Here is a 27,101-nt window from a genome sequence, read left to right on the forward strand (position 1 = left end):
ATATGTTCACAAACTGTATTCTGTGACCTCTCCCTCATGGCAACTAGAACCTGGCTTTAGCTTTTCTGAATAAAAATTTTAAGATGGGGCAAGTCCCAGAATTTTCCATGTCATTCTCACAGTAAAAACAAAACTCATATTTTTAAAAGAAATGACACTTGGAGTAGAATTAAACGATAACAGCAATAACTATAAACCTTTTTAATTCCAAAAACAAAGGTTTGTGCAAGTGATACAGTAAGGACTGCTTGGCTTGAAACAGAAGCATACATTCCCAGGAAGCAGACAAGAGTGGATCAAGAGACAGCCTGGCTTGTAGGAAATCAATTGTTTCGATTGCTGTTGCATCATGCAATTCCAAAGTGGCTTTGTGTGCTCCTTCCACTGGATTCTTAAAGGACTGTGGGATATTACTGGACTCTTTCACAGAATCTTTTAGACATGACTGCATGCATTATCACATTTCTTGCAATAAAATTATCACTAATTTGTGGTTAACATCTGCATAAATATTATAAAGTGAGATTTTCTTTCTACTTGGATTTAAAGTTGGTGCAGATGGCCAGCTACTAGTATGGTCTATGCCATGGTTCATACTTTTTCATGGCAGCAGCAATGTATAGAAGGCTGGTTATATCACATGCAGTTGTCTTTTCTTCAGACAGGAAAGAGTGTGCTCTGCTAACTCTAGTTCTTTTAAAATATGGCATGGCTTATTTTGGATTCGCAAACTAAAGAGTTCTGTGCCTCTTGTGATTGACAGCTCAGAGACAAGTGAGCTGGGAACCAGGAGGTGAGGGGGTCCATCTTTTTTTTTTTTTCCATTATATGAGTTTTTTTTTTTTCAAGAACCTGAGATAAATATTGTTTTCTAACAGCAGCTCTCATTTTTCCACAGGAAAGGTGTCACAGAGGTCACAGAGTTTGCTGTTTTTGTTTGGGGTCAAGGAGGGAGCACAGACTTCCCTTTCTCCCTTCACTGTGGGGTGCTTCTTCCCAGCCTTGTGCCCCTTCACTGCTCATCAGAGGCACTTTGCTGGGAAGTGGTATCATCCAGGCCCATGTCCTCCTGGCTGGCTCTTCTGCAAATCACCCCCGCATTTCTGACCGTAGCTTCAGCCAGACGATGGTCGCGAAACTGTCCCTGTTCTGTGGCTTCAGTGGATTCACAGGGCTCAGAGAAATGCTTTCCAAAAAAGAAAGAAGTTAGAAGCTTAGTCTACATCTGTTTTTTTTTTCTTTTTATTTTTTCTTTTTGGGTCACACCTGGTGATGCTCAGGGTGTTACTACTGACTCTGCAATCAATTACTCCTGGCAGTGCTTGGGGGACCATATGGGATATCAGGGATCGAACCTGGGTCAGCCACGTGCAAGGCAAACACCCTACCCACTGTACTATCACTCCGGCCCCCACATCTGTTTTCTTATTTCCACCTCAACTGCTGCAGGCAGCAATGCCAGACTTTCAAGGAACTGAGGCCAGAGCAAACCCACACACTGGGGACAACTTTGCTGGGCTCCTGCATCTGGCCCCTCTCTGATGTTACTGTGTCTCATTTCATCTAGGACATGTCACAGATATCAGCCTGTTCTAGCGCACAGCTACCCTGTGTCTTATTTAATTATCTTGTTTCTCCGGAACCCTCTGAAACAGAGAGTGGGTATCTGCAGGTAGGTGATCTGGAGTGCTAGGCCAGGGGTCCATAGAACTGCCCTGATCCAATCACCCCCCTCTGAGCACCTTACCTGTGTGGCATGACTGGCAGCCCTGGTAGAGGGACCCATCACTATGTTGACACTGCTGGATGACTGGGTGTCACTGGTATTGCCTCCCTCGGCAGCAGAGAGTCCCGAAATGACAAGAGCACTGGAGAAGCTCCTCTTGCCGAAGAGGAAACTGAGGGTAGAGCTGGTGGACGAGCCCAGGCTGGATCTGATCAGTGCCTCGGCCCGTTCTCGGACGCTCAGGTGTCCCGTGGTGCTGACAGGTGGGGGCTGAGAGTGCAGGGAGGCAGCTGAGGTACGCAAGGAAAGCCGACTGCCCGACAGCCTCTGCGCCAGCTCGTGGACGGAGGTGGAGGTCTGGAGAAAGGCTTGGTGACTTTCTAGGATGGGGCCGGATGAACTCAAGATGGGCAGCCGCTGGCTTAAGGTCCCATGCGCCTGGACAGACTGACTCCTGCCTTTCCTCCTGCCTTTAAAGAAAACAGAACAGGTCTTCATTTGGGTCTGTGCTGAGTGAGGTGTGGGGAACCTATTGGGACTTACCACCTCCAAGGTCAAGCCTGAGAGTTGAAAGATTCCCAATGAGTCTTGCCTGTGGCCCTCACAACTAAAGGGCTGGCCCCAATGGTGGGGGTGGAGAACAGCAGCTGAGGGCATTGACCCTTCTGGTGAATCCAGGGCTGCCCTGGTGATTCTCAGTGTCCTGCACTGAGAGTCCTGAACCTTCTGAAGTTCTCAGTCCTGAGTAAACCAGGATAATGCCAGCAGTGTATCTTGATTTTGTAAAGTAAATAAGACTTGCCAGGAAGAGAGTAATAAATGGAAAATGAGTAGGTCTATGTGCTACTGATTCCTGGCTAAATCTAGAAGATGCATGCCGAACAGCTAAACTTTATGGAATCACCAGTCCCTGCAGCTGAAAACTCCAGGGCACCCTGGGATGGTGGGTGGGCAGAATACCCATCCAGCCAAAGCTCTTGCAGCAGCACCTGCATCCCACCATTACAGCCATGCCAGGAGCTCAACTCCACGGATTTGTGAATATTCGTTTGCAGATGCCAATCTGCAAATACTTTCAGGTACCCGGTGCCCAGGCTGAGAACTCTGTTGTTTTTCAAAGTCAGGGCCTTCTCCCAACACCCCATACTGCTGGTATCTTGGGCAGCCATGCCTACCACTCCCAGTCACTGCCATGTAGATTCATTGGATCAGACCATATATCCTGAAGTCTCTGGACCAGGTGGCCACCTTCTTACTCCTCAATACTGAAATTCCAGCAGGAGCACACAAAATTTGATAGGAAAGTAACATAGAAGCCAACTAAACTCAACATATTAAAAACAATAACAGATGGCTCAACTAACAACTATCTTAACAAATTCTTAGACAAGGACTTAACAACCCTGCAATCAAATATAATAATTTTCACATTGATTTTTTATACTTACTGGTTTTAATATTGGAGCTTTATTATCTAATCAATTTTAATTCTTGAATTATATCAACAGTTGTGACTTTTTTATGCATTAAAGGAAAAGAACTGTGCAGGTCTATTTCCCTTTCATATCAAGGTCTTTAAGAGGATCCCCTTCCCATGGGTATGGCTTCCAGGTCAGTCTGGAGCCTCCATTTACATGCATATCTCCAACATGGCTCCAGATCCTTGGGGCTGGATCGATAGCACAGCTGGTAGGGTGTTTGCCTTGCACACGGCCGACTCGGATTCAAATCCCAGCATCCCATATGGTCTCCTGAGTACCACCAGGAGTAATTCCTGAGTGCATGAGCCAGGAGTAACCACTGTGCATTGTCGGGTGTGACCCAAAAAAAGCAGATCCTTTATGCTAGCTGTTTCTTTCATGGGAGGCCCCTCTTAGCTCTAGCTCTTGCTGAGACCTGTCAAGACAAGACCAAGAAAGGGATTTTGAAGAAAAGAATTGGATTGCCCACAACATTGAGTTCTGCCCTCATCTCTGTAAGAAGGATAACTTAAGGAGCGTGTCAATGCAGCTTTATGGACTCAGTAGTTGAGGAGCTTCACTGTGAGAACCCTGGTCTGTTAGCTTTAGAGTTAATATTTATTTAGATCTAATTTTAAAGTGTTGTTGGGAAGAGAGTAGCTAGTGATATCACATCTGTATCAATTGTTTTATTGACATGTCTCCTGAGCTGCTACATTTAGGCAAGCAGTAAAAGAGCAAAGTCTATTGGGTGGGCAACCAAAAGGCTTCCCTGTGCATTTTCTCCTGTTCCACCTACCCCACATGAAATTCTTCATCCTTCCTGCAGGGGTGCATACATATTTATGTATAGTATACATAGGAGTCTCAAGCAGAGGCATATATTTAGGGGGTGGGGGGATATTTCCCAAACAGTGCTCAGGAAGCCTCAAGGCCACACCTGCTATGATTGGCCAACTGGGCATTTGATTCAATGTAAGGGCCCAAGGGTGTGGTGCCACACAGGCCCTGAGGTTCAGGGAATACCTGAGCCACCCCGACAGTGGTCTCCAAGGCTACACACAGTGATACTTGGGGGACCATGTGTTGCTGTGAATTAAACTCAAGTTGGGTGTATGCTAGGCATGTATCTTAACTGCTGTACTGTTTTCCAGCCTCAAGGCATATATTTGGAGAGGAAATTACAGAGGGAATAAAGTTTCATGTGGAGATATGCCCAGGGTTCCCTTCAGACTCCCTCCTCACTGCAATGTCTGGAAGAGTCTCTACCTCACACTTCATATAACCCTGAGTGTAGTGTGTATTATGTGATAGAGGCATGCCAGAACCTGGAAAGATGTCACTCTAGTGAAATTATTAAAGCATCCCCAACCAGCTTTCTCCTACCAGTCTTCAGAGCCCAACTCAGTTTGCTCTCGAAACAAGACTAGGTCACCCCAGGTTTGGGGCTCCTTTCCCAAACTGAAGAATTGAATAAGTTTCTATTCTGGGGGTGAAAAAGGAGGGAGAAGAAGGACCCTGATACATCAGAATTAATCCCAGTGATGGTGATTTGTTAGTTTATTCAGAGTTTGACAAGGCTCAACATCTGTTTGTGATTTATATTTCTGGGCTGATTGCAGTCCAAAATTAGCCCACATTCATCCATGAGCCAGTGATTTTGTTGCTGGGTAGACCACCCACACTCAGTGGACAAACTCCCCAGCTAATTTTGGAAACAAAGGGACAAAGTGGACAAAGGGGAAAGGTCTATACTTACTTAAAGATGAGGAAACTCCCTTCGCATCCCCCATCAATTTCATTGGTTCAAATTTTCCTTTTATTCAACTTTGTTTGCTCTTGATTTTTTTTTAACTAATTTTGCAAACGGGACAAATAAAACACACTAAATGCATGTGTCTTGCTCAGGATAATTATTTAACAATGTAATGTACTTTGCCAAGCACTTTGTTATCAGTTTATATGTGTTTATAAGGGAAAATGGTTTGGCATTCCCAAACCATCTGTATCAGCCCAAGAGGAGGTTGGTCCAGGGGATCCAGGCTCAAACAACAGCCTTTGTCAGATCAGCCTGAACAACATGAATTTTGCAAAGCTTATCCTATACTATGGTTCTCAAAATGAGGCTCCAATGGTTGTCTGTGAGTGATCTGTGTCTGCTGAGCTCACTGCCACCTTAGGCCTAAGCAGAAAATAGGACCAGCAAGTTAGAGAACACACTGGGTTCTTTTCCTACTATCACTAATCCAAGAAGACCAGGGTATCTACCAACCTCACCTGCCAGGTGATTGGGTACCTAGCTCCAGAATCTCTGCCTGAGCCGAACCTGTACAAACGTCCTTCTCAGACTTTTCTCTTCCACAGCAGACCTTGGTCTTTCTTCAGGTATGCGCATCAAGGTCCAGAGAAGCAGAAAGAGGTACAAGAGAAATTGTCGCAGGATGTGGATGGGATGGCTCACGCAGGTGCCCCAGAGCCTGGCCAAGATTGGGCATAGGATGAATGTAGAACATGGTCTCTTTGTGGGATGATGTCCCAAACCCAACTAAGCATACATCATATGCTTTGCTGTCCTGAGTTGTACAGTTGTACAGTTATACAGCGGACAACTCTTTGTCCCTAATCACAGATAAGTGATGGGAATGGGAGTCATGTGTAAGACCGATTGAGGCTTCTCTGATCATTTGAGCAGTCAAAGACTATGCTCTCATGTGTTCAAGCAAGAGGAAGACCTGCAACAGAGGCCCTGAGGACATGCAACATGAGTCAATGGAAGGTAAAATAAGATTATATTAATAGAGTTGTCAGACCCATCAGAGCCCTGGAGACCAAGTGAGGGCTAAAGGGTGCCCTTTCCTTGAATCCCTAATTGACGCCCTTACCTAAGCACCTCACAACAGGACAACCTGACCTTATTTGCAAACAGCGCTGCTAGCTGCTGCAGTTGTGATTTATTAAGATGAACCCATATTAGGGTATAGGGGCCTTAATGCAATAGGACTGATGCTCTCCTTAAAAGGGGGAAACTGAGACACAGACACAAACATAGGAAGGGCAAGTGTCAGATGTGGAGTGGTGAAACTAGCCGGAATCCACCAAAGGCCAACAAGCTTCCACAATTGGCAGATACCCCATAAAGAAGCAAGCTTGATGACACCTGTTTTGTGGGTTCTTTCCTCCACAGCTGGAGCCTCCTTCATGTCTGCAGGTCACTGGATCTGTGGTGCTGCATTACTGTTGCCAAGGAATGAGCACGGGCTGATTCCGAGGGAGGGGAAGCTTTTCTTTAATCCAAGAATGACTTGATCTGATTTAAGGTGTGACATCCTTCTGATTGCTATAGTAGAGGAGACTGGGAATTGTGTGCAGGTATCAGGATGGTGATGGCATGAACAGCTAGAGAAGACAGCTGTGAGATTCTTCCTTTCTATGAAGTGGGTGGTAGTAAGATGATGGCTAGTCTTAGTTCATCTTCTCCTCCCTTCCTAGTTCCTAGATCCTCTGTGGGAGTCTCTATCCCAGGGTGGGAAAAAAAAACATGGAATAAAATGTCTCTAGAGACATGCCAGTTTGTTGGGGAACAGGGGAGAGAACTGTGGCTGCCCCTTGTCCCACTCACACCCACTACCACCCTTAGGGGACCCGGATGGCTTGAGAAAGAACTGGGCACTGGGCATCGGCTTAAGCTACTCAAGGACCAGAAAGAAAAGCATTGGTAATAGAGGCTTATGGCAGCTGGTATATGGGGGAAAAATCAGGGAAAGTGCAGAAGGACACTGCCAGCAGCACAGATGGTCCTCAGATTAATGGACAGGGGCTGCACTTGAGGAGGGAAGGCAGCATCTCAGGGCCCGGGTGACAGGAGCACAGATAGTGCCTGGGTCCATCTGCTCTGGATCTGAATGATATCAGAGCAGCCTCTCTGACTGTGTGGGGTTTCAGTTCTCCATGCTGAGGTTTCTCCAGCTGTGAAATTGACGCCCTTACCTAACAATGATAGAGAAAGTGCCTGTTTGCATCCTAGTCTAGACCAAATAAATTCGCAGTTGTAAAACTCCCTGGATTGGGTTCAGCACATCGGTAAGTGCTGGAGCACTGGTGCTTAGACTGCGGCAGATGAGACCACAGGAGCAGGATGAGGTCAATGAGTGTAACTGGGATGGCCAGAATGAGCAGGGCAGCAGCATGGGGGTTTGTGTCAAAGCTTCAGGAAGTCCCCCAGCAAGGAGACAGCTGGTATCTGAGTCTAGGGCAGATTTCCCTGCAGGTGGGGTGAAATTCTGAGGGCCAAGAGGCCAGACTGTGAGCTATGTCTCCAAGCATGCCAGTTACCTTGAAAATCCAGGTGTGGCTTTGTAGAAGCTGTTTTAAGAAGCAATAATAATAATAATAATAATAATAACAAAATAGTGGCAGCTTTGGGCTTCAGAAGATCCTTCTCTGACATTTGGCAAAGTCTGTGGTCTCTGCCAGCTGCAAGCTCTGGCTATGAGTGGGAGGGGCACTTCCTAGCTAGTTCTGGAGAAAGGAGGGAATGCTGTTTTGTCTGAGTCATGCGGGTTTGAGAGGCTCCCCAAGCATCCTTGTCCCCAATTCCTGAAGTCTTTCTCCTCTCTGGCCCCTTCCCCCTTGACTTTTTCCATCATTCCTCTCTCCTTCCCCTCTATGACTTCTCTGTCTATCCTCTTGCCAATAGAACCTGACCCCTCCCTTAATATTTCAGTTAAATACTCAGTCTTGCTCTGGCCACTTCCAGTAGACAGGAACTATTCCTCACTGACTCACTTGGGCTGAACTGAAAGGGGACATGGGAACAGAGAAACTATTAATGGATTTTAAGGAGGAACCAAGGCATAAAGTGAAGCCATAAACACCTGAAGTTTAAAGCCAACATTAAAGACTTTTAAAATTATAGTCAATGCTACAGGATGGGTAGGAACTAGGGAAATGTACTTGACTCTCCTGCAGCTCCCTGGGGCATCATCCTGGGAAGCCATCCTAAGCCACCTTTTGACCCAGGCCTTCTCCTCTTCGTAGAGCAGAGCTTTGGTGGCAGAGACCACAGACTCATCTATCTGGATGAGTCTGACGAGGTGACTATTATTAAATATGATTTTATTTTGTTTGGGCTGGAGCAATAGCACAGCAGGTAGGGCGTTTGCCTTGCACACAGCTGACCGAGGTTCGATTCCTCTGTCCCTCTCGGAGAGCCCGGCAAGCTACCGAGAGTATCCTGCCCACACGGCAGAGCCTGGCAAGCTACCCGTGGGATATTTGATATGCCAAAAACAGTCACAACACGTCTCACTTGGTATTTCTGGAGCGAGCAAACGCCATTGGGCTACACTAGCACGTGACAGGGACAAATGGAGATGTTACTGGAGCCTGCTCCAGCAAATCGATGAACAACGGGACGACAGTTCTACAGTGCTTATTTTGTCTATTTGGGGAGGGACTTAGGTCACACGCAAATCTGCTGAGAAATTTCTCCTGGTTCTGTGCTCAAAGATTACGTTTGGTGTTGTGGTGCTCGGAGGACCACATGTAGTGCTGGGAATCAAGCAGTGTCAGACCTATGCGAAGCTAGTGCCTTAACCTCTGTACTATCTTGCAGGCCCTAAACTAAATCGAATCCGAGTCGGCTGTGTGCAAGGCAAACGTCCTACCAGCTGTGCTATCGCTCCAGCCCTGCTCTTGGAGGTTTGAATTAAAACATAACCCATGGAATTAATCACTGATACCAGAGTTTAACAGAAACCTCAAGGCTCCTGTGGCACCTACCTGTCCTCCGTGTCCCTTCATGGGGTGACCAGTGGCGGGTACCATCTTTTCTGGGCTGTTCATAGCTGCTCTCTTGACTCTCACCACCGGGGGCGTGGCTGCCTGCAGGGGGAGGAGCCCCCGCTGTTCTGTCCATGTCTTCAATGTTGCCACCACTCTGCTGAGCCGCATCACAGTCCTTTCGCATTCTGTGAGAGTGAGGAAAGCTTCAAAGCTTCCCACCAAATACTTCCAATCCTCTGAAATGCCTCCCTTCCCTCCATTACTGTCTTGAGTCTGGAGGAAAGATCACTCTCCCCAGACCGGCAGAAAACCTGGGCTGCAGGAGCAGAGTGGGGTTTCTCTCGGCAAGTGCAATGTTTAATAACGAGGGGAGCACCAGGATGAGCAGTTGCTGTCTCCACATCCCACAAGATCCCAGAGCCTGAAGGCCTGATAAGCTCAGCCACATTCAGGCAAAATATTTAGGAATTCCCTGTCACTGAAGAGCAAGGATCTCTTGCATTTGTCCTTCTCCCTCTGTCTTATTCAACTAGCATGACACCCTCCAGTTCCATCCAAGTTGCAGCAAACTGCACGATTTCATCTTTCCTTAATACTGCATAGTATACATCATTCTGTATATTTGCCACAAACTCTTTTATACATTCACTTATTATTGGACATTGGAGTTTATAAAGAAATAGAATAAGGGGAAGGACAGTATCAAAGGATGGCAAACCCATCATTCTCAATTATGGTACTGGGAGTTCCAACTAAGAGGGAAAGTGGGAGAGAGGGAACTCTGAAGGGGACTGGAGGAAACAGACAATGCTTTATTGATAGTGAGTAGCCGTGTACATCAAAACCGTACACATCAGCACTATTGTAAACATGTGACCTAAACTATAATTAAATTTAAAATAAAAATACAACAAAAACTTAGAATTCGTTCCCATTAGCCAGAGACATTATTACAACCTGCATAGATCAACTGGAGGAGAGATGGGTGCGAGGGGAATTTCAATGATTCCTCTTTAACAGATGTACAAAAGTTCCTCCCAGAAGCCTACCATCTCCCTAACTCTGCAAGAGCTCAAGCCCAAGTCTCAAGTCTGCAGTGTGAGGGGCGAAGAGTCTCATACATGAGGCTGCTCATTGATGCACTACTGTTACTGGAAACCAGTAATCTGAGAAATGATCTCAGGAATAGCAGTTTGAACTGTCTGAAAAAGGAGGACAGTTCACTCCATTACACTCCCCATCATCTTCTTAGAGGTCTTGGTTGTAGAAACTTACCCTAATAACTTGGTTCGGAACCAGGTCCTAATGCTGTCCAAAGCGACAGGTCCACTCCAGACCTTTTTCAGCTGTCTGTGGGTCCCTAGATAGGATGTGGTTAGCGGGGAGACATACATGGGGTAGCCCAGGGGCTGATCACAGGAGGAATTAATCAAGTTCCGGAGGACCTGCTTGTTGTTCTGTATGCTGCCTCGCTCTGGATTACGGTTGCGAAGGAATATGAGTTCCTGTTGTTGCCCAGCCCAAAGTCCACGGACACATTCTTTGTTGACCTGCAGGTTTGAAAAGGAAGGTGTTGCTGTGGTGGTGTGAGCAGGAATGCAAACCCTCTAGTGGGCAATATCGATATGCAGTGAGGGAACAAAGCTCTATTCTCAACATCCCCGACCATAACACTCTGGCCTGGAGTTCTTTCATAGTCAAACCAGAATGGCTATGCTCCAGGTTGGCCAGGACACCATTTACATGGGAAAGTAGCAAATAAACAGAAAATGAAATCTAGGCTACAGCCCAGTACTTTGAAGCAATAGGGAAAGTTGAATCATTAGGAACCAAATTATTGGGTTCAGAAGTAATTCATGCTGGCTCCCTAGCCCACTTTTGCTCCTGGCCAGTTCTCATTCATAGCTACTTCTCTGAGCAGATGTTATTGGCTCAGAAATTCTAGCAGCTGTGCCCACTGCCATTTCTCTTCTTACATAACACAAATAGGAAACTCAAGTTAGCCTAGGAGGCTGGGCCACTGTACCTTTATCACCTTGAAGCTCAGGAAGCTTTTGTGGAGCATGATAACCTTGTACTCATCAGTGCCCTCATCCACCACATGCCTCAAGGTGAGCAGCTCCTCCTTATTGGAAAGCACAGCACCCCGCCAAGCTGGGTCACCCTCATGGCAGATCACCACCTTCTTCTCAAAGGACTGGATGGCCTCATAGAGGACCACAGGATCTTCATACTCATCAGGGCAAGTGAACTGGTCCTGGGGGAAAGAAGTTCAGGCAATCAGAGGGCTTGGTGAAGGCTAACAACCTGATTCTGGGGTCAGTATACACTTGACAGACGACCTGCTCTTTTTCTGGAAGTTGAATGGCACATAGTGACCCCATCATCCCATTGTAGCACTGTCCTCCCATTGTTCATCGATTTGCTCGAGCAGGCCCAGTAAAGTCTCCATCGTGAGACTTGTTACTGTGTTTGGCATATTGAATACATCATGGGTAGCTTGCCAGGTTTTGCAGTGCAGGTGAGATACCCTCAGTAGCTTGCCAGCCTCTCAGAGAGGGGCGGAGGAATCGAACCCAGTTCAGCCAGGCCGGCTGCATGCAAGGCAAATGCCCTACCACTGTGCTATCACTCCAGCTCCAAATACTGGAATGCATCTCAGAAAGTAGCTTCATGGTTTAGGGACTCTGATGATAAGTTTGGGGAACTTCTTGTCTGACCAATTCCCTTCTTTCATCACATCCAAGAATCACTTGGGGGAAAACAGCACTAAACCATGTTAAGAATAGTCGGGATGCCTAGCTGTCTATGTGAGAAGCCCACTCACAAAAGTCATATCATGCACCCCCAAAAAGGAGGGGACTATAACTTCAGAAGCTCATTTTCATGTCCTAATGTCTCAGGCTTAGGACTATTGTTTAAATAATTTTTATTTTTCACCTGGTGAAGCTTCAGAGACATCCTGATAGCTGGAGCAACGACTTTGTGGAGTAGGTCCATGTCAGCAAAGACCCACTCATCTCGAGCTGTTATTCGAAAGTCGCCTTTGAAGAGGGCGTGGAGACCATATAAGAAAGAGTCCAGGCTGGAAAGCAAGGTGAGGTTTATTGTTATTGATTCACACAGAATAAACAGCATAGCAGTTTGTGACAAGCAGTGAACAAAAAGAATCTTATAATATCGTGCCAAGTCTGAATTTCTTTTCTTTTCTTTTCTTTTTTTTTGGGGGGGGTGCACCTGGTGATGCTCAGAGGTTACTCCTGGCTCTGCACTCAGGAAATACTCCTGGTGGTGCTTGGGGGACCATATGAAAGGCTGGGAATCAAACCTGTGTTGGCTGCATGCAAGGCAAACGCCCTACCTGCTGTGTTATTGCTCCAGCCCACCAGGTCTGAATTTTTGCCTATCACATTCAGAATAATCTCAATGTCATCCTTTTAGGTTGATCCAGCGGGGATTGTCCTAGATGCCTATAGCTGCACTCAAATCCTCCTGATCAGCAGCAGAATCTGTAGTAAAGTCACTTTATCACTAAATGTAAGAGCAGAGAACCTTGTTGGAACTGGCCTAAAATGTGTTAATCTTAAATTAATCCATTATAATCTCAGAACACATTTGATTTTGGGTTCCCCCCACTCCTTGCTTTAAATTTTTATGTAATGAGCGAAAGAGGCATAACAGGGTTAAAATTAATGACCAAAGGACTTATCAAGATCATGCAAGATTTTGTGTTTTCAGCTTTATTTTTTCTGCTTATTTTTCTTCTGCTTGACAGAGAAGTTAAGAGAAATCATTCAAAATCTGGGCCTTTTACATTTTGGATGAGTAGAAAGAATGGATGCGAGTAGGTTACTCTGCAGGTTTCTATACTGTGAGTTATTCTATACTGTTAAGAGTTGAACTGTTCTTTCTTTTATTTTCATTAATATACTTGATCTCAGCCACCTCTAATGACCCTGACCTCTGACATTCTTGAGAGGTAAATATCACTGTGACTGTCCTCCCATTGTTCATCAATTTTCTCGAGTGGGTCCAGTAACGTCTCCATTGTGAGACTTACTGTTACTGTTTTTGGCATATCAAATACATCATGGGTACCTTGCCAGGCTTTCATAATATTAAATTGATCATATTATCCAATTTAAAGTTTACAATTCGGCAGTGTCAAGTACAATGGCAATGTTGTACAACCAGTCTCCAGAAGTCTTTTTTTCTTTTTGGTTTTGATTTTTTTTTTTAAGTCACACTAGGGCTCTGTGCTCAGAGATAACTCCTGGCAGTGCTTGGGAAACCATATGAAATGCCAGGGATTGAATCTAGGTTGACCATGTGCAAGGCAGGAGCCTTGCCCACTGTACTGTCGCTCTGGCCCTAATCTCCAGAAATATTTATGTAAAGCTGAAACTCAAATTAAAATCTTCAACTTAGAGAGCAAATTTAAGCAACAGCCTCTTTTCCCCCCTCCCTGCAGCCTTGCCATTCGACTTGCTCTCTCTATGGATCTGATTACTCTACCCACCTCTGAGAAGTCGAGCTATATAGTATTTTTACTATAAACTGACTTAACTCAATTAGCATAATTTCCCCCAAGACTCATCTATTCTGCTGCATGGTTTAGAATTGCCTTCCTTTTTACAAGATGGAATAATATGCCTCTGTATATTTCTATCGCGTTTTATTAGCTTATCTATCCATTGACTGGCACTTGGGTTAGTTCTACATGGAAATCTGTGTTTTAATAAGTGTTCCAGCTGGTTCATCTCAACTGAAGTTTGAGAAATACCAGTAATAGAAAATAAAAGTTATCTAGAAAAATCTAGAGTGGTTTTTGTTGTTGTTTTTGGGACATCCAAAGAGAGGTAGATAAGAGGCAAGTAAAAGAAATAGCAACCCTGATAGGAGGGAACTGGGACAGGACTATCAGAAAAATGTGTGTGCAAGAGAATTTCTGAGGATGACTGCTCATAAGGATTTAATGAGTTGGCTCACTGAGCAAGACTTTTGATTCAACACAGTGCTTTAGACCTGCACATCAGGGAAATAGTTCCACTGATTGCTATTTTAGCATTTCCTTGTGAAATGTACCACTATCATTAATTTCCTTCTAGAACTCCCTTGAGAGAGATTCAGAGGCTTCAAGTCAAAGGAAACTGTGGGAAATAGAACAGCCAAGAGTTAGTCATGCAGGGCTGGAACTATTGTGTCTGAAAGAAACCCAGAACCTTCTTCCAGAAAGAGTTCCAAGAGGCAGCCTTCCTGAAAAGGTTCCATACACACAGAACAAAGCCTTCCCAGTTGTGTGTTTTAGCCATTTTCCAGGAGACCTGAGTGGGGAGTTCCAGGAGAATAGGGCCAAGCTTCTATAGGGTGAATGTCCAGGTAGAATCGTTCCCTCTCTCTTAAAAAAACTCTATTGATTTAAGTACTATGATTTACAAAATTGTGAATGATGGTTTCCTGTATACATCATTCAAACACCATCCCCATCCCCAGAGTGGCCACCTCCCTCCTTAAGGTTCTCAAGTCTCTTCCTTTTCAACATCTATGCCCCACCCTCTTCAGCCCTGCCTCCCCTTCCCCCGCCACAAGTTCAGTTCTGTGGCGCAACTCTCTTGCTCTGCTGTCTTTGGGGCTTTGTTACTAGCTTACTGTGAACATTAGTGCACATATATGAGACAGCTCATTCTGTACCTATGCTTTTCCTTCTGACTGATTTCACTGAGTATAACTTTATAAGAATAAAATGATCTGCTCTCCAGAGAGGACATTTGAAGTGCTCTTGTCTTCAGAGAGACTGTAAGTTCCAAAAGGAGAGTGCTGTCATAAAAAAATGGGTGACAATGATGGAGACTCCTGTGAACACTGTAACCAAGTGTGTGTGACCCCTGGTCATTGCAACAACAGAAAACGGGAAAGGGATTAACTAAAATATATGTTTATGTAGATACATAATGTATAAAGATATGATAAAAATTTGAATAGATTATACAAAAGTATATCATTATAAATGAGGATAATCTTTTTATTTAAATCAAAATATGCATATTCTTAGATTCCTGCTGAAAATGGTTGAGTTATTTTTTTGGGAAAAAACTTAGAATGGCCCGCCGAACCAGACAGCCTCCAGCGGGGGATACCAGCCGCAGCTCCGTGGGACTGTCCATCCCCTCCTCCATTCCAGGATCCTGGGTGGGAGTGACTCTGGGACAGGACGGGGACGTGGCCACTACGTAGGGGGCTTGGTCTCCCAGAAGTGGGTGTGGCCTTCTCCTGGGAAGGCGGCCACAGTTATACTTCCCAATCCGAGCTTTCAGGACTTTCAACCCACACTTTGTCACTTAATACCAACCAAAAATTTCTGACCACCTCTACTACAGTACAACAACATCTCACTCGCCTACTCCATTTCTAACAAAAGACCTGTATGAAATGAGCTATACAAGCTCAATACTAAAAAGCACCTCCTCCAACGCTTCACTCAATGTTGGTTATAAAACAAAGAATAATGCCTGATTGAGAAGAAGGTCGAAATCTAGAAAGGGAGAAGGGTGGCTACCATCGAACAACCTTATCTAAAATCCTTTCCCATGATAAGAGGGAACAGTACCTGTGATTTCAGGGTTCTACCTCTAGGCAACCAAAACAACATGAAGAAACAGCGCAAATCTCCACTACAAGGAGAACATGAAGGAAAGAATGCTAAATCCTCAACCAAGGTTGTCCAGAATTATGCTCTCTTTGATAAAGAATTCCAGGATGAAATGCAGAGGATCTACTCAAGGTTCTATTCAAGGATCTACTCAAAGAATTGATGGAAGAGATATCCAGAAAACTAAAAGAAGAAATGAAAGAAACAATAGAACAAATAGTCGAGAAAATACAGGAAGAAATGAGAGCAGAAATAAAAAAGCTACAAAAAGAAGTGTCACAAATAAAGGATTCAGTAGATGAAATTAAAAAGTCAGTAAGTGCCCTTAGCAATAGGATAAGTGCAGCTGAAGCGAGGATCAGTGAGCTTGAAGATGAGCAACAGAAATCCCATAGGGAACAACAGGCAATAGGAAAAGACCTCAAAATAGCTCTAAGGAGAATCAGAGACCTAGAGGATGATGCCAAGAGGAACAACATTAGAATCATTGGAGTACCAGAAGGACAGGGAGACAACCCCAATGAAAAAGCTACAGTCAAAGAAATCATTGCTGAAAAGTTCCAAGAGTTAAGGAATGCAGACATCCAGATCCAAGGAGCCAGAAGGGTACCAGCTAAAAGAGACCCCAGAAAAAACACTCCAAGGCATATCATAGTCAGAACGATGGATGCTGTGGACAGAGACAGAATATTACAAGCAGCAAGGTCAAAGAAGGAAATTACATACAAAAGAGCACCCCTTAGATTCACAGCAGACCTATCAGAGGAAACCCACCAAGCCCGAAGGCAATGGTGGGATATAGTGAAAAAACTCAATGAAATGAACGCCTCACCAAGAATACTCTGTCCAGTTAAACTTTCACTCAAATTCGATGGAACGATACACCACTTTGTAGATAAACAACAGCTCAGGAACTTCATAGACTCAAAACCAAATCTAAAAGAAGGACTAAAGGAGTTCCTGTAAGATAAGAAGGAAAACACATATAAACACAACCAACACCTACAGAAAGATGTCACAAAACCCCATGACAATAATCTTTAATGTCAATGGTCTAAATGCACCTACCAAGAGACACAGAGTGGCAAAATGGATCCAGAAACTGAAACCAACATTCTTCTGTCTACAAGAAACTCATCTGAACAATCAGAGCAAACACAGACTCATAGTTAAAGGATGGAAAACAGTCCTGCAAGCAAACAGCTCCCTCAAAAAAACTGGGATGGCCATACTAGTATTCAACAACATTAATTTCAGGCTGAAAAAGATTAGAAGGGACAGCGAAGGCCATTTTCTCTTCATCAAGGGATACGTACAACAGGAAGAAACCACACTCTTAAATGTATAAACACCTAATGAGGGAACAGCTAGATACTTAAAACAACTGCTAACAGATGTTAAGGAGGACATTGCTATCAACACAATAGTACTTGGAGACTTCAACATAGCCTTATCACCTCTGAATAGATCAACAAGAACAAAACTAAGCAAGGAAACATTGGTTTTGAATGAAGAAATAGAAGAGAAAGGACTTATAGACCTCTATAGGGCTTTACACCCACAAAAGAAAGAATACACGTTCTTCTCCAGTGCACACGGAACATTTTCCAAAATAGACCATGTGCTAGGCCACAAAACATACCTCAACAGAATCAGGAAGATAGAAATTAATATAACAATCTTTACAAACCACAATGCACTGAGGATAGAAGTGAATCACACACAGACACGGAGAACCAAATCAAACACCTGAAAACTAAACAACTCACTGCTGAACAACGAGTGGGTTAGGAAGGAAATCAAGGACAAAATCAAAAGGCAACTGAAAACAAATGAGAATGAAGACACGAGCTACCAGAATTTATGGGATGCAGCTAAAGCCGTATTAAGGGGAAAATTTATAGCCCTGCAAGCATATCTAAGGACGGAAGAAAGGATGCACATAAGCAACTTGACTTCACAGCTCAAGATCTTAGAAAAGGATCAACAGAAGGAGCCCAAATCGGGTAGAAGGAAAGAGATAATAAAACTTAGAGCAGAAATCAACGATGTGGAAACCAAAGAAACAATTCTAAAGATCAATAAAACCAAGAGCTGGTTCTTCGAGAAAATAAACAAGATAGACAAACCACTAGCAACACTCACAAAGAAACAAAGAGAGAGAACCCTAATAAACCGAATAAGAAATGAGAATGGGGATATCACAACAGAAACCAAAAAATTCAAAAGATCATCAGAGACTACCTTGAAAGTGTGTGTGCCACAAAACAAGAGAACCTAGAAGAAATGGATAAATTCCTGGATTCCTATCATCTCCCAAAGCTGAGTCAAGAAGATATAGAATACCTGAATAGACCTATTAACATCAAAGAAATCAAAACTGTAATCAAAAGTCTTCCCAAAAACAAAAGGCCAAGTCCAGATGGATTCACTAGCAAATTTTTCCAAACATTTAAAGAGGACCTACTGCCAGTCCTTCTCAAGATTTTCCAGGAAATTGAAAAAAACAGAAACTCTCCCAAATAGTTTCTATGAAGCCCATATCTCTCTAATACCAAAAGAAAACAAAGACACCACAAAAAAAGAAAACTACAGGCCGATATCCCTGATGAACATGGTTGCGAAGATTCTCAACAAAATAGCAGCAAATAGAATTCAACAACTCATCAAAAACATCATACACCATGACCAAGTGGGATTCATCCCGGGGATGCAAGGCTGGCTTAATATTCGGAAATCAATCAACATATTCCATCATATCAACAAAAGAAAAGATAAAAATCATATCATCATATCAATAGATGCAGAGAAAGCATTTGACAAGATCCAGCACCCGTTTGTGATGAAAACCCTCACCAAATTGGGGATAGAGGGGACTTTCCTCAATATAGTTATAGCCATCTACCACAAGCCTACAGCAAGCATCATCCTCAATGGGGAAAAACTGAGAGCCTCCCCCCTAATTTCAGGGACGAGACAAAGATGTCCACTGTCTCCACTAATGTTCAACATAGTACTGGAAATACTAGCAATAGAGATTAGGCAAGAAAAAGAGATTAAGGACATCCAAATAGGAAAGTAAGAAATCAAGCTCTAACTCTTTGCATATGATATGATACTATACTTAGAGAACCCTAAATCCTCTACAAAGAAAACCCTAAATCCTCTACCAAGAAACTCCTAGAAACGATAGACTTGTATAGTAAAGTTGCAGGCTATAAAATCAATACCCAAAAGTCCATGGCTTTCCTATACGCAAATAGTGAGAGAGAAGAAAATGACATGAAGAAAACAATCCTGTTCACAATTGTGCCCCAGAAAAAAATTACCTAGGAATTAGTTTAACTAAGGAAATAAAGGACCTGTACAAAGAAAACTACAAAACGCTGCTTCTTGAACACACGAGGTAATGGAAAAATATCCCCTGTTCATGAATCGGGAGAATTAATATTGTCAAAATGGCAATAGTTCCCAAAGCACTGTACAAATTCATTGTGATTCCTATTAGGATACCCATGACATTCTTCAAAGAAATGGAGCAAACACTCCTGAAATTTATATGGAACAATAAGCCCCCACGAATAGCTAAAGCAATTCTGGGGGAAAAGAAAATGGGAGGAATTAACCTCCCGAACCTCAAACTCAAACAAAGCAGTAATAATTAAAACAGTATGGTACTGGAACAAAGGCAGAGCTACAGACCTATGGAACGGGGTTGAATATACTGACATCTCGCCTCAAACATATGATCATATAATCTTTGATAAAGGGGCAAGAAATGCGAAGTGGAGTAAGGAAAGCCTTTTTAACAAATTGTGCTGGCAAAATTGGACGACTACATGGAAACAACTGGGCTTAGATCTCTGCCTAACACCATGTACAAAAGTAAGATCAAAATGGATTAAAGACCTCAACATCAGACCGGAATCCATAAGGTACATTGAGGATAAAGTTGGCAAAACCCTCCATGACATTGAAGCTAATGGTATCTTCAAAGATGTCACGCCACTGGCCAAGCAAGTGAAAAAAGAGATAAACAAATGGGACTATCTTAGACTAAGAAGCTTCTGCACCTCAAAAGAAACAGTGACCAAAATACAAAGACAGTCTACAGAATGGGAAAGGATATTCTCCAAATACACATTTGACAAGGGGTTGATATCAAGGATATACAAAGTACTGGTTGAACTCCACAAGAAAAAAACATCCAACCCCATCAAAAAGGAAAGGAAATGAACAGAGACTTTCTCAAAGAAGAAATTTGAATGGCTAAAAGGCACATGAGAAAATGCTCTACATCATTAATCATCAGGGAGATGCAGATCAAAAGAACAGTGAGATATCATTTCATGCCACAGAGACTGGCCCACATTCAAAAGAATAAAAGCAACCTGTGTTGGCATGGATGTGTCGAGAAAGGGACCCTCCTTCACTGCTGGTGGGAATGCCGACTGGTTCAATTCTTTTGGAAAACAGTATGGACGATTCTCAAAAAATTAGAAATTGAGCTCCCATTTGACCCAGCAATACCACTCCTGGGAATATACCCAGGAGAGGCAAAAATGTATAGTCGAAGTGACATTTGCACTTGTTTGTTCATTGCAGCACTGTTTACAATAGGTAGAAAATGGCAAAAACCTGAGTGCCCAAGAACAGATGACTGGTTAAAGAAACTTTGGTACATCTACGCAATGCAGTACTATGTAGCATTTTAAAAAAATGAAGTCATGAAATTTACATACAAGTGGTACTACATGGAAAATATCATTCTAAGCGAAATGAGTCAGAAAGAGAGGGCCAGACATAGAAAGATTGCATTTATCTGGGTAACATAAAGTAACAAAATAAGAGACTAACACCCAACAACAGCTGTGATAAATACCAGGTTGTTCACTACATGGCTTAGAGGCCAGCCGCACACTCTAGGGGTAAAGGCAGCTCGGATAGAGAAGGAAGCACCAAGTAAAGGGTGCTGGGAAGATCCGCCCAGGATGGGAGATGCATGCTGAAAGTAGTCTATAGACCGAACATGATTGCCACCCAATGTCTCTTCTGCAGACCACAGCACCCAAAAGGATAGATAGAACAAAAGGGAGTGCCCTGCCACAGAGGCAGGGTGGGATGCAGGATGGGGGGTTGGGAGGGATACTGGGATTGGTGGGGGTGGAGAATGGGCACTGGTGGTGGAATGGGTACTCGATCATTGTATAACTGAAACCCAAGCACAACAACTTGTAAGTCTACAACTGTACCTCATGGTGTTTCACTAATAAAACAAAAACAAAACAAAACAAACAAACAAAAAAAGACTTAGAATGCCACATTGCTTGTGCACAGATTAAGGAAAAACATTCCTTATGACCTGGAGGATAGCACAGCAGGTAGGGCATTTGCCTTGCATGCGGCTGTGTTGGCCGACCCAGGTTCAATTCCTCCGCCCCTCAAAATGCCTGGCAAGCTCTCAAGATTATTTCACCAGCACAGCAAAACCTGGCAAGCTCTCTGTGTTGTATATGATATGCCAAAGCACAGTAACAAGTGTCACAATAGAGATGTTACTGGGCCCACTCGAGCAAATTGATGAACAACAAGAGGACAGTGACAGTGACAGACAGAGATGGTAGCAAAGAAATATAGAAAGGAGTTTGTAGAAAAGGGACTTTCTAGAGACCATGAGCAACACTGTGGACAAGAGGAAAGCAAGGGAAGCCAGAATGATGGTACAAAGCATAGGGTGTTTGCCTTGCACAGGGGTTTGATTCCCTGCACCTATATGGTCTCCTGAGCCCCTCTGGGAGTAATTTCTGAGTACAGAGTTAGTGGTAACCACTGAGCAGACTGACTGTGTTTCTCCCCAAAAACTCTGAGCGAAAGAGAAAGAGAGGAGCAATGAATTTAGGCCATCAGTTCTTCAACTGCTTGATAGTACGTGAGGGCGATCACAGGCTCCCACCTTGTAAAATGTCACTTTCCTGGAAGCCTCAGCACCTGAGTTCCCTTCTAAGTCACCTCAACAAAAATTAGAAAATTTATTTGTCATCAATTTTTTCAGAGAAAAATGACACACTGTGGTGCTTAATGTTCTTCCATTAAAGTTGATTCTTAATGCAGAAAGCCAAGACTGAAGGAGATTCCCACTACCAGAGGTTAAATTATCCCTTGCACCTTAAAGGTAAAGGCCCTGAAAGGAAGGTGTTTCATTATCCCTTTGTCCTCAAGAGAATAAAGAGAAGGCAATGAGAGATATGAGGAGACCAGGAGGCAGGGGAGAGAGCAGAGGTCTCTGCGACACCTGCAATACATTTCTGACTCAGAGCTTAAGGGTTTGTGTCTTATTTTAATTCTACCAGGAGATGATAGGCTCCCACTACCAGGCCAACAGCTGGAATGGAGACAGTGTTACATCAGAGTCCAGGGTTGGGTTTCAGGGGGAATAAAGTGGCCTCACACCCACCCCGAGGGGCTGTTCACCAAAGTCATACATACATATATATATCAATTCTCACAATGTTACTAGGCCCACTTGAGCAAATCGATGAACAACGGGAGGACAGGGACAGTGACAGTGACAGTGTTTTGTTTTAATTTTTTTGTGACACCATGAGATACAGAGATACAAGCTGATCGTGGTCAGATTTCAGTCATACAGTGTTCCAAAAGCCATCCCTCCGCCGGTGTACATTTCCCACCACCAGTGCCCTCAGTTTCCTTCCCACCACACCTCCCCCAAGGTTCTATGCCAGGCACTTTTCTTCTCTCTCTCCCCCCCTCTCTTTTCTCTCTCTTTCTCTCTCTCTGACGTTTTGATAAATATAAACAACACTGGAACACTCTCACCCCTTACTGGTATAGTAGCCTTTGTTTAAATGAATCTTCTTAATTTTTTTTAAATTGTTTTGTTTTGTTGTGTCCTTGTCAACACAAACTTGGCCATGAGCATTGATTCATTCGAATGCCTAACAACCCAAATCGGACGTTTACATTTGAATAGATGTGGCTCACTGCCAGCAGTTTCTATCTTCATTGTCTATGCACCTACATCCAATTATGATGATCACTGTTGATCACTGTCCTCCCATTGTTCATCAATTTGCTCGAGTGGGCCCAGTAACGTCTCCATTGGAGACTTTGTTGCTACTGTGTTTGGCATATCGAATACATCACGGGTAGCTTGCCAGGCTCTGCCATGCGAGTGAGATACTCTCGGTAGCTTGCCGGGCTCTCCGAGAGGGGTGGAGGAACTGAACTCAGGTCGGCCATGTTGGCTGTGTGCAAGGCAAATGCCCTACTGCTGTGCTATCGCTCCAGCCCCATCCAATTATGATGAAGGAGAAATTGAGAAGTTCTACATGGAGCTGGAGAAGTTCTATAAAGAAGACCACACCTTCTACAAGATCATTGTGGGTGATTTTAATGCCAATATAGGATCGAGAAGATCAGTCGAAGAACTTCACATCGGGACCCATGGCCTAGAATGGAACGAACTGGGTGAGAGACTGTCTGAGTTCATCATGTCGACCAAGACCATCCATGGTAACTCAAGATTCCAGAAGGCCAAATCTAAACGTTGGACATGGGAGTCTCCCGGTGGACGATTCCACAACGAAATAGACCACATCATATTCAATGGACAGTTTTGCCTGACCGATGTTGCTGTTGTTCCCAAATTCCAAACGGGATCGGACCACCATCTCCTTCGTACAAAATTCTACTTCACAGAGCAGGGAGAAAGGGCTGCAAAGTTTAAAAAGAGAACTCCCAGAATGACCACCAACTGGGAGCTCTTTGGCACTATTGCGGCAACATGGGAAGATGCCATTGTTGACAACATTGACGAGTAATACGATCGACTGGTTCAGCACCTCCATGATTGTGCGAGTAATGCCAACAGAGAATAGCCACAAAATGCCAAGAGAGAATAGCCACAAAAAAACGCCTGTCTTCGAAAACTCTTGAGCTTATTTGCCAACGTGGTTTGGCACATGCCTCAGGCAACTACAAGCGAATATCTGATCTCGCAAAGCAGTGCAGAGATGCGATCAAGGAAGACCTCAAAGAGAGAAGAGCAGAAGTGCTGGTAGATGCAGCAGAGGCCAGGAAAAGTATTCGTAACGCCCGCCTATCCTTCGCCAACTACAAGACCAAGATAACTGCCCTCCGACATCCTGATGTATCTATCACATATTCCAGAATGGCAATGGAGAAGATTATCCATGACTTCTACTCAAATCTCTTCGATAGCCATGTCCACCTGCCGACATACCAAATTCCACAGGATGGATATGTCGTTCTCAATGTTCTCCCTTCCAAAATCCAACTTGCCATTTCATCAGTAAAGAAACAAACAGCACCTGGCCCAGACAAGGTCAGACCTGAACACCTGAAGAACCTGCCGTCAGCACTCATCAATACGCTGGCTCAGCTCTTCACACGCTATCTGTCTGAATGAAAGTTTCCGTCCCAATGGAAAACCAGCAGGACTGTACTACTGTACAAGAAGGGAGACATCCATGACATTGGCAACTATCGCCCAATCTGCCTATTGTCTGTCATCTACAAGTTGTTCACCCGAGTCATTCTGAATAGGATTGGCAGAACACTAGATGAAGGACAACCATGCAAGCAAGTCGGGTTCCGCAAAGGATTCAGCACCATTGACCATATCCACATGATAACCAAGCTCATTGAGGTTTCTTGGGAGTTCAAGATGCCGCTCTGTCTAACGTTCATTGATTTAAAGAAGGCCTTTGATTCTGTTGAGATGGAAGTGGTCATTGAAGCCCTAGCCAATCAGGGCATTCAAACTCAATACATCAAGATCCTCCGTGAGCTGTATTACGGATTCACTACCAGGATCTCACCATTCTACAAAGAAGTAATCATTGATATCAAGAGAGGGGTTCGGCAGGGTGATACCGTTTCACCGAAACTCTTCAGTACTACCCTCGAGAACATCATGAGACGACTGGAATGAGAAGCAATGGGAGTGAAGATAGATGGTTGGCAAGCACACCACCTCCGCTTTGCTGATGACATTGTTTTAATAACACCAAACATTAGCCAAGCGGCACAAATGCTGGCCAACTTCAACCGTGAGTGTGGAAAGGTCAGACTACACCTGAATCTTATGAAGACAATATTTATGAGAAACAGCCTAATTCCTGAAGCCCCATTCGCTCTAATGGAATGAACATCTCTAACTGCAACAGCTATGTGTACCTAGATCAAGAAGTCATCATGACAAATGACCTGGCACCCGAGCTGCACAGGAGGAAGAGAGAGGCTTGGAACGCCTTCAAGAGCATCTATTTCTTCAATATTTCTTAGCTATTTCGCTAAGAGGATGAAGAACCTCCGGCTCTGGGCACATCTCTTTGATTCCACTGTCCTTCCTGCATTAACATATGCCTCAGAGACCTGGGCCCTAACGCAAACAGTATGAGAATGCTATCCGGGTCTCCCAAAGAGGAATTGAAAGAGCTATGCTTGGAATATCATGTTTCACTCAAATGAGAGAAAGAATCCGGAGTTCTGACATCCATCGACCATCAAAAATCAGGGACACTGTCTCATTTGCCAAGGTGTCAAAAATCAGATGGGCTGGTCACGTAATGAGATTTAGAGATGACTGCTGGACTAGAGCTGTTACCGATTAGATTCCATGGGATGTCAAAAGACCGCGTGGCCGCCCACCTACCAGATGGTCAGACTTCTTCATCAAGATCATGAACGATCGGTTTGAGGCTCTTCGTGTTCCTAGAGTGAACAGATGCTATTGGGCTACACTAGCACGCGACAGGGACAAATGTAGACGTTACTAGCGCCCACTCGAGCAAATCGCCGATTAACAGGAAGTCAAGTGATCAAGTGTTGTGGGGCCACATCCAGTGGTGCTCAAGAATTTCTTCTGGCTCTGCACTCAGGAATAACTCCTCGTGGTGCTTGGGGGACCATAATGAATAATAGGGAATCAAACCTGAGTCAGCAGCATACAAGGCAGGTACCTTACTTACTTCCTATTGTATTGTCTCTCTGGACTCATGAAATGCATTTTTTCACCAAGGGACCATGACTCTACTGCTTCCCCAGGGCCTTCTCTGCTGATCTCACTCTAACCAAAGTCACAGTTTAAGCAGTGACTTGGCATTTGTCACTGAGCGTGCATTTGTGCATGTATGCTTATGTGTGCTGTGGGGCGGAAAGGCTGCCCTAGCCTCTGCCTCGTAGTGGCTCTGCTTGCCTAACAGACATCAATGGCCATACATTTTGGTCTCAGTGATGCTCTGATTGTCACTTACGCTGGTTCTTCTCATCTTTCTAACTCCTGGCTTAACTTCCAGGAAATACCTGGAATACGATATTACCTCTAGTGAACAATAAATACATGTCTGGATTTACCTTCTTAAAGACCTTCTGAGAGGTTGAACTAGTTAGAATGAACTGATCTCATCTGGTTTAGCCACACAGTGAAAAAACCAATGAGACTAATATTTGAACTCACCTCCACCCCCAATCCTCACTTAACTCTCCTGAGATCTGTTTCCAGAAATTTGCCAAGTTTAAACTTATATGTATATACAGCAAATATAATAGATTGAGAGTTGTCTTAGTAATTCTTTCATGTGCTCTTTAAACAGACTGTTACCCTATTAACTCTAAAATCAAGTCTATTCCTTAGATTGGATACCACTGAGTTATCTTATGTGGTAAAGAATAGTTGGAAAGCAAGCAGCAGTGGTGTTCCTCACATAGCTCCAAAGGATTTTACTTGGCTTTAGGGTTCAGGTGATATACAGACAGCAGGTAACCCAGAAAAGCTGGAGAGATGGGAGCCAGATACTTCACACATAAGCTTGCATTTTGGTTCTGAAACTGATGTTGACACTGGAGCAAATGTCTTGTGTTCTTTATCACCTTTTCTTCCTCTCATTGTTTGTTTTCCTTAAGATCAGGCATGACAGGGGTTGTTGTGCAAGTTGGATAAGAGACTTGCTCAGAATCTCTCTATTGAGTGCACAGGTGTGGTTTGAAGGCAATGTCAATGTGGGGGGAGAGGTGCTGAGTAGACCTCAAGTCTTCATTCATGTCCTCATGAATGAAGTTTTCTGAAAAATACAGAAAATACCTACAAAGATGACGGCATTGAAAATGCAAGGAGGTAGCAATTCCTATAGGAAAGGCTCTAGCCAGTAGGACAGAGAAAGGTGCTCCTCACTACCCTCACAAGGATGGGGTTGCCTCAGAGCAAAGACCACGATGAACTCGGGTATCCATGATGCAGACACCAGAGGGCCTTTGGCAGCTCCCAGCAACAAAATCCAGCAGGGGATATATCAACAAAGAAAGTTTATGTAGATAAAAATAAAATGGGGGGGGGAAGCAATGGAATATCTGAAGCCATGGAATATCTGAATGACACATGAGGAGTAATCTGAAGAATTCCTACAGAGCAGATGGCACAGATATGTGGCAATTAGGAACA

The 27,101-nt window shown here is 44.0% G+C and overlaps 1 protein-coding gene across 2 annotated transcripts in view; it reads right to left on the bottom strand.

Annotated features, from left to right (window-relative positions):
• Positions 1–906: 906 nt before the first annotated feature.
• PCNX2 (pecanex 2) overlaps positions 907–27,101 on the bottom strand; it is a 409,093-nt gene continuing 382,898 nt past the window's right edge. For both annotated transcript variants that reach the window (XM_056113571.1, XM_056113570.1), the window contains 6 exons: positions 11,911–12,055; positions 10,997–11,227; positions 10,246–10,520; positions 8,968–9,155; positions 1,748–2,196; positions 907–1,186 (listed from right to left, as the gene is read on the bottom strand). In XM_056113571.1, the coding sequence (XP_055969546.1) occupies positions 1,013–1,186; positions 1,748–2,196; positions 8,968–9,155; positions 10,246–10,520; positions 10,997–11,227; positions 11,911–12,055 (1,462 nt within the window). In that variant the 3' untranslated portion in view covers positions 907–1,012. The remainder of the gene's footprint in view (positions 1,187–1,747; positions 2,197–8,967; positions 9,156–10,245; positions 10,521–10,996; positions 11,228–11,910; positions 12,056–27,101) is intronic.

Source organism: Sorex fumeus, unplaced genomic scaffold (genome assembly GCF_029834395.1).
Source record: "Sorex fumeus unplaced genomic scaffold, SorFum_2.1 ptg000021l, whole genome shotgun sequence".
Taxonomy (NCBI): Eukaryota; Metazoa; Chordata; class Mammalia; order Eulipotyphla; family Soricidae; genus Sorex; species Sorex fumeus.